Source organism: Myiozetetes cayanensis, unplaced genomic scaffold (assembly GCF_022539395.1).
Source record: "Myiozetetes cayanensis isolate MyiCay16 unplaced genomic scaffold, myiCay2020 scf16, whole genome shotgun sequence".
Lineage (NCBI taxonomy): Eukaryota > Metazoa > Chordata > Aves > Passeriformes > Tyrannidae > Myiozetetes > Myiozetetes cayanensis.
This window is the reverse complement of record NW_026087270.1, coordinates 3,038,636-3,049,906: the sequence shown is the minus strand read 5'-3', so window position 1 is coordinate 3,049,906 and position 11,271 is coordinate 3,038,636. Positions and strand designations below refer to the sequence as shown.

The following is an 11,271-nucleotide window of genomic DNA, read 5'->3' as shown; positions in this document are numbered from 1 at the left end:
TCTCTAATGCAAAACCTGGGAAAAAAGGTGTCTGTAGCAGGATGTGCATCCAGGGATTATCCTGTTGACTGTGCTAAAATACCTTCCTCACTTCAGCTTAATAAAGCACGAGAGCCCCATCAGAAGTTTCTCCCCCCATAAATAACCTGGTTGTGTGTGATCACAAATGGAACTGGACACAGGTTGTTGGGACAGAGCAGCACTGACTGAACCTTTGATGATTGTGACACTCCCAGGAAATTGGAGAAAATGGGCAAGAGCCCACATCAGTGGGATTTGAATGACTCTGTCCTATGTCTTTGGCAACTAGTTATGGTTGGAACTGCTGCAGAAAAGTTAATGCACCACACTACTGAGGGGTTTTTTGCAGCCCCTTCTAGGCATAATTGGAAAAGAGCCGTCACACCGAGCCACTCAGGAAGTGAAACACCATGAGAACTGACCTGACCTAAGAGTAGCTTGGTAACAAAATTCAGAACTGGTAAAACTAAGATTCTTTTACCCAAAAGCAAAACTTCAGAACGCTGACAAACAGTAAAAGTTGGAAAAAAAGAGAGAAAACCTAGAAATTTGGTGTGTTTGCCACACACCACATGGCTGCTGAACAGCAACTAAAAACATTGCAGGTTTAGACTCAAAATTTACTTTGAGCAGAATCTGAGTCTTGTGTTTCACAGTAGCTCTTTCTACAGTATTGAACATGACGAGCTAAGAGAAAACACGTAAATAGTATACACAAATGGAATTTAAAGTTTCATTAATTCCCTGTACACTATGGTTTGTAGATGTCTGGCATTTGTTGAGATTATGGGTAACCTGGTGCTAACATGAAGACTTTGCTACTTTGATCTAATTGGAACAGGATGAGCAAACAGAATATTGTTAAATATCCTTTTGCTCTAAAAAGGCAGCATTACAACAGTATTATAACAGTATTGTAATGGTATAATAATAATCAGTATTACTGATTGCTTGCTGCAGTTCGGTGAATTTTAATTTACATTTTATTATACAGTTTTCAGATACTAATATCAATCTGGAAGCTCTTTAGTTCTTCTGTATTTTCACAACTTGAAACATTAAATTTCTTATCAGCGGACATGTTGCCTAATGCATTGTTTCAGTGAGAATATAAATAACTCCCATTTTTTTCTAGTGCTGCACTCAAGCACTTATTGCAACAGGAAATGACTTGTTAAAATATACAGAATTGAGGAATAATGTGGTTTTTGTTTTCCCTACAATCTAATCTTCTGCTCTTTGAAACTTGAACAATAGGTGTTAGTATTTCAAAATTAAGGTGATAGCTGATTAGTTATTCTAAAATGACTTAAAAGTAACATTTACTCTTAGATACATTAACAACTATGTAAGGCTGTTCAATGCTTTTCTATAACACAAACTTTTCAGCTCTAATAACACTCTTTTGCAGTGTAGATTGTGTTATTAGTTCAGGAACCTCAGTGGGATTTGTACTGCTGGTCCTGTGCAATCATTTTCACAAAATGGAAAACTTCTCCACCTGACCATAGTAACTTACCACATAAAAATCCATTACAGCCATGCACAATGTCACAAAATACCACAGAATTCAGACAACTTCCCCCTTCTCAGGGATTTCTAAAGCTCTTCACTGGTTATGTTTTCTAACCAACTCTGCAACTTTTTGTTGATTTACTTTGCGTTGGCCTCTTTACAGGTAGTGGATAAGCAGAACTTCCATTCAAGGAAACATCTTCCACACCTTTCTTAGAAATTTAAGTACATTATCTGACCTCCTTTACACAAAACCCTACAGACATGTCCCAAAAATGTACCACCTACCTTATTGTTCTAAATAAATAAATAAAAACAAAGTATGGCTGGTCTGTTTACTGTAAATTGATTTATAATAGAATTTTAAACTATTTTGAGAGCTTAATCAGAGGAAGAAATTCATTGTTTGTCCTAAAATACTTGTAAAACATTCTAAGTGTGCAAAGCAAGTACTGAAAAATGTCAGTGCCTTCAAAGCTCTGAGTTACCAGAATGATTACTACTTACAGTTTTCTTGGCATCTCTGAGTATGCTTCCTATGAATTTCATGCCTCTTTTTGCTCAACGACTTTTTCACTCAGCCAAGGTTGTGGAATGCAAAAGAAAAGAAAAAAACAACACAACTCAGTATTGCAGTACTGTAAAGCGGTGATGGAAAATAAACTAAATACTGTCCTGAAGAAGAGAGCTCTACCCCTGTCTGATCCACACAATTTGCACGGATTATTGGGAAATCAGCTTTCTCTGATAGGATCTGGGAGGTCGGCACGTTGGTTATGGCTTAATGGGGGAGGTTTTTTGAAGACTCTACAAGTAACAGTTACAGTAAAAACATATTGCAAAGGGAGGTTGTAGAACAAATGTTAAGTAGAACAAATGTTAAGTAGAACAAATGTTTGTGTTGCCATTACCTTCCTACTACGAAAGGTCTTTCCCCCCTCCCTTAAATGTTTACGGTGCAATTAACCAAGACACACAATAGAGCGTATAACGAGTCGAATACAGGGCGCCCCTCCTTAGGATTCTAATTTCAATTTTAAAGTCAGGTATATGGGATACTATACTATATATATATGGGGCGAAAGTGGGGGTAGGAAAAATAAAATAAATTCTAGGGCCCTATTTTAGCACGGGCGCTCCCCGCGGGGCGAGGCCCGGCGGGACAGCACGACCCTCGGCGGGGAGCGCACCCCGCTCCCGGCTCCCGCTCGCCGCTCCCGGCGGGATCTCCGCCGCTCTCCCGCCTCGGGAATTCAAACCGGCGCTGGAAGCCGCGCCGGGGCGGGCAGGGCCGGGCCTGTGACGGGGCTGTGCCCGCCCCGCGGCCGCCCCGCCCGGCTGGGCCGAGCGCTCGGCGCCGCGCCCGCCCTTTCCCTTCTCCTGCCTTCGCCTTCCCCTTCCCTGCCCGCCGCGGGGCCCGGGCGGTCCCGCAGCAGCAGCAGCAGCAGCATCAGCGCCGGCCGGAGCGGCAGCAGCGGCCGCGGAGCCCCCGCAGGTACCGGGCGCGGGGCGGGGGTGCGGGAGGAGCGGCCATCGGGCCGCGGAGGCCGCGGGGAGCGCCGGGCCCGGCCCCGCTCCGGTCCCCCCGCGCTGCCCCGGGCACGGCTCACCTGGGCTGGGGCGGGACGGGACCTGCCCTCCGGCACGGCGTGGGGAGACCCGGCCGAGGCGGGGCGGGGACGGGCGTCTCGCCTTTATTAATTAATTAATTGTCAGGTGCTCTAAGAAACAGCTGTTTCAAACCGCCTAACATACGCGCTCGCACAGTTTACCCCCCCGGGTGGTTTCCCAGGTGCTTTCCCCAGATAACCCGCTGCTAAAGCTTTAAACGAAGTTGTGTGGTTACCAGCCCAGTCTCACCGGCGGTGACACAAACACCGGCTGCCGCTCGCCGGGGATGGAGCGGAGTGTTGCAGGGTGGGATGGCACTGATTTCCAGGTGTGGAATGGCAGGATGAAGCAGTTCTATGGATTGGAGCATCCCCGGATTGCTTGAGGGCACCTGGGAGTTGACAGGGGAATGACTGCCTGCGCTTTTTGCCTTTCTTGTAATGTTTCAAAAATCTTGTGGTGCTTTAGCAGCATGAAACATCAAGTATGTTTTTCATGCTGTCTCCTGTTTTTTTATAACACGTGTTCCCCTGGTATCTTATGCCCCCCCTTCCTTGGGATTTCCTGAATGCCAGGATTTAAAGAGCAGGGTTTATATTTTACCACAGCTAAAATACCCTGAAAGGACTAATTTTCCTATGAAAGGCCTACACTTTTTTAAAAAGGGGAACCTTGAGTGTGTTTTGAGTCAAGGGCTAAAAGTGAGGGCAGTCAAAATAATAAAATCATTCTGAAAGCCTGTTCAAGAGTATGTAAAATTGTGAACTTTGGTCATTACAAATGTTTGCATTACTTTCATTTGCACTGAGTGGTACAGATTATAAAAAAAGCCCCTTGCATTTCTGTAAGATACACTTCAATACAGTAGAATTCTGTAAGTCTGTGATGTCAGTAAGATGTGGTTCTGTTTTCACATATTTCATGCAGTGTTAAATGAATGTTTTGGTAGGAAGATGCATTGCTTGTATGTGTCCATTTAGGAGTCAGGCTGAAGAATAATGAATTAAAGTGACTGACATCATGACAACTGTAAGACAGAGGAGGGTTGGAAAAGGCACAGAAGCAGCTGAAGATCAGCCTTCAGAGGAGACAAATGTGAAGCCTGATGGGAAAATTCCATCTGGTGGGTAACAAAAAGAATTGTAACTTTATGGCTTTTTTAATAGTGTTTAGCTTTTGATACCTGTCCTAAGCACAGGTTAGAACTGGGTATGTACCAAATGCATTGTCATACTTAAGTATCACCAAAATCAATTGGATTGGACAGAGATGTGCAGATTGATGTCAATGTCATCTCTGTTTTAAAATCCTGATGTAAATTAGTGAGAACAATTTCAGACTTTATGTGCCATTGTAGGTTCTTAAAAGAATCACAGTTCAAATCATTGGTAACCTAAAAGGATTTGAAGACAACTGATGAGATGTACTTAAATACAAGCAGATTGCACATAAAATCTGAACTTAACTGCAAACTTTTTAATTTATAGGACACTAGGTAGGTAACTTAGACGTTAAATGTCTGAATGCCGGGGTCTGTTTGAGTAAAGAAATTCTGACTTTTTTTATGGAATTCTAGCTTTAGAGCTGACACAGTTTGTTGGTTTTTTGTTTGTTTGTTTAAGTTATTTTAAGGGATGTTTCTGTATATGCAGTTTGGGCAGAGGAAAGGAAAGTTACCTTGTCGTTTCCACACAAACACACTTAGGGTAAATATACAAAGAGAAGGTGATCCTAGTTCTTATCTAGTCCAGCCCTCAGTTCCATGGAATTGCATAGCTGGACCTTGCTATGGAGATGTCACACAGAGTATGAAATAGCCATTTCAAAGATCAAATTCCAGATAACTAAATCCTTATTAAACCTTACATGAAGTTAAAAAAAAAAATACAAAACCTCAGCAAACTAAAACCCGGGAATGTAAGTGTACAGTAAATGGCCTACCTAGAAACACATCCTCTCTTTCCTGTGATTCCATCCCTAATCTTATTCCAGTGTCAGCAGGAGGCCATCTGCAATTCAAAGCAGGACACCATTATCAAAGGCTGCTTTGGCTGCTGTTCAGTCTCTTTGTGGGTATTTAGTGAGACTTCTGAACCTTCAGTCCTGTATTTTACAAAAAACAAGCAAACCCCAAAAAAACAGGGAGCCGTTTTAGACATGTGAAAAAGATGTTAATTTCTCACTTTGTGTTCTAACAGTCATCCTGTGTTGCTTGAATTGAAAATGTTCTCCTGGAGGATATTTCAATTTAGAATTACAAATTTGGTATGGCATTGATCTAAACTTGAATAGGATCGTGGTGTTCTGAAATTGTGACTACATTTTACCAGTTAAGGCACCCTCTATTTCATTTTGCATGTAAATAAAATACTCTGAGTTTGCTGTATGAGAAAGTAAAAAACACATCTCCATAAACACGTGTTAAAGCCAAGTGTCCTGTTACCTGCAGACTGTAAAACTGTACTAGGAAAGGCAATGTATAAATGACTTTCCAAAATTCCTGTAGGTTCATTTGTGTGTTTCACAGTTACAGACCGAATTATTTTTCTTCCAAGATCATACAGGTGGAAAGCTATGGAACATACTCTCAATAACTGTTGGTGGAATTGTTGCCATCTCCCTTGGACTTCTTACTTCTGTTTATGTTGCTACCCTGCATGAAAATGACCTGTGGTTTTCCAATATTAAGGTAACAGTCATTTCCGTAGAGCGTTAATTGAAATTTCATTTCTTTATGTATTTGTCATAACTTGCTCAAAAAGGTAGAATATTTCATTTTTAAAAATTCAATTTTAAAAAAAGCTGTGCTCTCCTTCCCACCATTTTTTCAATACTTCATCAGTTCTATAAATACCTGTCCCCAATTTTTCTCTAAAAATATTGCTACACAGCTCCTGTCTGAGTTGTAGCTATGGTTCTTCCAACCATCGATCTTTATCTGGAATAGAATTTCAGCATTCTGCTCAATGTTTCTCTGCAGTCATCTTTCTTTTATCCAAAGCAGTCCAAAATTGAAAAAAACCCACATAAAAACAGTTAAAATAAACACTATGCAAAATCCTGGCAGATCGTTCTTTAATTGTATTTATACTGTGACATTGTAATACAGTTTAGGGACAGTCTTTTACCAGCCAATACTACTTTTATATAATGTTATCCTAAATGTGCAAACCTCAAAACGTATTTCAGCCATTCACCAGTGTAAAACCAACCATTCCCAAGATCCAGGACTGACTAGTTTTTTCCTATAATCATTGCACAGAAAATAATGCTGCTGTACCCACAGCTAAATTTAACCAGAGAAAAGAACAGGTGAGTCATTTTCCTTTCAAATGCCTAAAATTCATTCTGCCAGGTCTGTGTATTATGTTATTCAAAGAGTACATCTATTTAACTGAAATACTTGCATTGCAATATGTCTTTCCTGTACTACACAGTTTTTCCGTCCCAGAAACATTTATATTCCCCTTATAAAAATAATTCGCACTTGCTGAAACAACTCCTGTTGTATTAAACATTTTGTACCCGCCTTCATCTTTCTTTGAATGTATAGATAGATGGTATACAATATCTTGAAAATACACCTCAGGTTTGCCTTTTGCTTCCAAGAGCACATATTGAATAATTTCAGGGTGTTGTATATTTTGAAGCACAAACAGACATGGGTTTGTGGCAATGTGTGGACATAACAGATACAGTGTTTTTATTCTGTCAAACTAATCCAAGGAGCATAGGGTTCACTGAGATAAGCAATTCTGTATTGTAATGAAATTGTCCCCCCTCATGTCATTTGATAATTAATTGTTTTCATTTTAAGTGCAGTTACTAGAATTCTAGCCATTAGATATCACAACTGAAGTAAAACCCTCTCGTTATTTTCAGTCTGGATTCTCTCTCTGTAGCTCTCATTTCATCCCATGGAGTTGATTGATAACAAGTAACACTGGAACATGAGCAATTTCAGCCAATTTGATGGAAAGATTATAAAAAGCATGAAGTTCATCTGCCAGCAGGTTAAAGGAGAAAGAGATGCAGATACTCTCTGGTCTCACAGTGTCCCTTCTCCACCAGAGAACGCACATGGCTGCAGTGCTAATTTTAAACCTGGTGTTGGTTTATGAGTAGTATGGGAAGAGAAGATTTCAAATGAGGAGTCTGTAAAATTCCCTGCAAAGCTGGGATAGGAAGGCTCATCCCACCATCTGTAAAACAGTGTATGGACACCTCTGTGCCTCTGTGTGTGAGTTGACAGTGTAGTCTCTCTGGGAGTTTGTATTTTTTCCAGCACTTCTGAATTGGCTAATCTTGTTATTGCAGCACATACTATATACTAATAAAGACATGAATAAACTATTCATGGAACAATTGTGGAGCAATCTGAGACCCTCAAAAATTACATGGAAAATAAATGGAAAATTTGTTACTGAAAGATGATACAAAAACTGTGTAACAGTATGTTATCCCATGAACTGTATTCCTTTCAATAAGCTACAATTAGTCAGATAATAAGAATTCATACACAAAAGGGTCTGTGTGGCAACTAAATTAACATAGTGAGATGTAGCAGGAGACCTGTTTTGCCATATTTTCTTTTACTCCTCTCTTTGTACAGCAGTAGAAGGTCTGCAGCGTTTATGTGACACTTTTGCACTAGGCAGATGTTTTTACATACACTATTTAGGTACAAAAGGTGGAATATTTGTTCTGAAGACCCTATTAATACATGAACACCACAGTTGCATACTTACAAAATCATACAGTTTGCCAATTGTACTCAACCCTGAAAACTGGAAGTAAAAAGAGTTCATTATGTGAAGTCATGATTCTTAACTCCTACGTCATTGAAGTGAGAACTTGCACACACACTTGCAGTGATTGCCTTTCTGTAATTTCAACTGCAATTCATCCAAAGCCAGTTCAGTTTTGGGTGTCTTTCAGCAATGGTTGACCCAACCAGAAAAACTATTTGGTAGTTGTTAAACTGTTTTGTTCTGTTTTGAATCTGGCTTTCAACAGTGCCTTGATTCCAGCTGCTGCAGTGTGTGTCTTGTTCTTATTTGCTAATAAATACACCTGCTACTATCAATTTGCCGTGGTCATTGGAGAAAGATGTAAAATTGTTTTCTTACCAGAAAAACTGAAAGTGCACATCTTGAGGAGTGATTTATGCTATGAAGGAGATACATGATTGCTGCTTTTTTCTTGCCTTATTTAAAGCCTTCCTGAAAGAATGACAAAAATAAAAAAAAAAAAAAAAAACAGAAAAGAATGCAACATACCATGTCACACAGTCAGAAGTCATGTTTGTGTCCCCTATCAGCAGGAAATAATCACTTATATATATGATGAATATCTCAGGTTATAATCACTTATCTTGACCAAACAATTTTGAAGAAAAAAGTTTGAATCCCTTCTCGGAGATGTTAAACCAACAAAGATTTCTGTTTATGATGGTGAAAGTCAAAACAAATTTCTTATCCAAAAATCCTTTCTCAGTTTTCTGAAAATGTTCTGGCATAACACATCTGAAGTGGCTTGTCTATTTTCAGTGATTTTCAATAGCAGTTTAGTGACTGCTCCTCCAGTGTAGTATCTTTTGGAGCAGAATCTGCTATGAGAATAACAAAATGAGGGGCCACCTCTCCCATCAGCTGTTGCACTGCTTGTTCAAACATAAATCCTGAAGAAACTTTGAGCAGGAATGAGCCAAGGCCACAGAGCAAATTAATACTCTAAAACAAACAGATAAACTTCAAAACATTCATTTGTTCTTCATCCCTGCTGAGTAAACATTTAAACAACTATTATTGAATTTCTCTTTAATAAAATGGCTGCTTCCAAGAAGCCAGGTGTAAAAATATAAAATTTTAAATTTTTCAGACATGCAGGATAAGAATCCTGGGATTTAGTTTATGAAGTACTCCTATTTTTACATTTTGAATGCAAACCAAAGATGTTTGCCCAGAGAAACTGAGGCTGCCCCATCCCTGGAAGTGCTCAAGGCCAGGTTGGACAGGGTTTGGAGCAACCTGGGATAGTGGAAGGTGTCCCTGCCCATGTCAGGGGGTGGCAAGAGATGAGCTTTTAGGTTCCTTCCAACCCAAACCATTCCATGATTCTGTGAGAAAAAGGTGGGGAAACAGGAGGCCAACTAATTAAAACTGTATAAAGTGAGATGTGTAAGGCACGAAGAGAAGGGCAAGTCCAGAACTTTGGTGGTACTTTTCCACAGAAGTACCTGTTGAGTTGTTATGGGTACTTTTACTCTGGATCATAAGTCTGATCTGAGTAGGAACATGGCATCCTAACAGATGGGCTGGGGGTTAACCAGCCAGAGACCATGTCCAAGGATTAAATACCTTTGCTGAAGGTGTGTTCTCAACTGGGAACATTGACAGCAGCTGTCTGGGTTCACTGTCCACCTGTACTGACAATTTTCAAATATTCCTGGTCTTAAATTGAGCAACTAAAAAACAGTTTCAATTACAAAAGTTTTGCTTTAGCTATTTCAAAAAAGAAAAGTAATTATTGCCTTATTTATGCTCTTTATTTATTATTTATACTCAACTCAGACTTTGGCTGCTTGCTCAGCATTCTGAATGACTTCTTTAAGCCAAGTTCTAGAACTCTGCACTGCCCATGAAAGAAAGTCCTTTGTATTTTGCTGTAAGTGCTTAATATTATTAGGATACAAGTGCATAAATTGGAATAATATGTAACTGTGTGTGTATTCTGGAGGACAGTGGTCTTTTTTTTCCCTTGGAAGACAGATTTGTTAAAACCTCACTAAGTGAATATACAGAATATACTAGAAAGATAAGTGTGTACTCTTACAATGCTTACCCATAAGTCTGTATGTTTTTATTGACTTGGAACACAAGGAAAAGTATAAATTGCTGTAGAACTGGAAAAGTATTGTGGGTGAATAAAGCAGATGTTATCTTAGCATGAAACAGATGTAAAACTCACTAGTGTTTGTCTCATAAAGTATAGCATTTGGTTGAATACAGCTGGTGCCAGGATTACAAATTAATCATGTTTGAATGCATTTTTGCTAATTAGATCCCCCTCTGTGACTCCTCTCTCCCTCTTAATAAATTCCAAATGTTAACATTCCTTTTTTTTTTCCCTTCTCTCTCTTTTTTTTTTTTTTTTTTTTATGGACACTTAAGAGTCAGCCACTTTTTGGCATTAGGAAACTTTTTAGTAGTGATGACTTTAGAACTTGTTCAAAATCCAGCATTCTCGTCTTGCTGAGTGTGTGGCTATTTGGTTATTTGGTGCCAATGTCAGTTCCTTCTGCTGGTATGATGATGACTTGTGTGTCCTGGGGCAGCTGGAGAGTTTAATTGGGAACTTAGATTGAATCAGTTGTGGTTTTATCTGTTGACGTTTCTCAGACCAGAACTAATCCTGGTTTGTCAACAGTTGACTTCAATAAAACACGTGTTTTGAGATAAGATTCTATACTAGGCAGTAAAAAATAGAGGAACATGATTTTTTTTATCCAGCTTTGTATTAGCTCTGAAATAGTATTGATTCTGTTCCAGCAAAAGAGATGGGACTGTATAAGAGAGATGAAAGTCCTGGGATTCTGTGCAAGGTTGCATTAACCAGAGTGGCATTCATAAAAGTCTTCAAAAACAGTAACTTTTTGTTACTTCAGAAATGTCCTTTTGTAAAGAAAGATGAACTAATAGGATTATTTTTAGAAATCTCACGTAAATTTCTTAATGACTTGCATACACCACATGCAGGAATTTCATTGGATTTTCAGATCTCAATATAAGCTTTTTCTAACTGGATATAAATGTTTTCTAGCCCACTGCTTATGAGATATGTTTGCTGGGATGTTTTTATATAAACTACTAAAAAGCTCACTAATAATAGAACACTTTTGTATCAGATGCCTATCAGGTCTCTTCAGATTGGTTGTTCATGCAGTCTTTGTTTAAATGTGGTTGCTGAAGGCCCAAGGCTTGTTGAGTTTCACTGGGTCTTCACAACTAATGAGTTAACAAAAGGAAGTGAATTCCAAAGCAAAGAGCTTTCAGATCTCACTGGACTCCATCTGCTGCCATATCAGCCAAGAAAGAGCCACAGTTTGAAGTGTACCTGGTTTCG

General features: G+C 39.4%; 1 protein-coding gene across 1 annotated transcript in view; it reads left to right on the top strand.

The window, feature by feature from the left end:
* The first annotated feature begins 2,881 nt into the window (after positions 1-2,881).
* DPY19L3 (dpy-19 like C-mannosyltransferase 3) overlaps positions 2,882-11,271 on the top strand; it is a 33,628-nt gene continuing 25,238 nt past the window's right edge. Inside the window, 3 exon segments of the mRNA XM_050311619.1 lie at positions 2,882-3,031; positions 4,128-4,270; positions 5,703-5,836. Of these exon segments, the coding sequence (XP_050167576.1) occupies positions 4,168-4,270; positions 5,703-5,836 (237 nt within the window). The 5' untranslated portion in view covers positions 2,882-3,031; positions 4,128-4,167.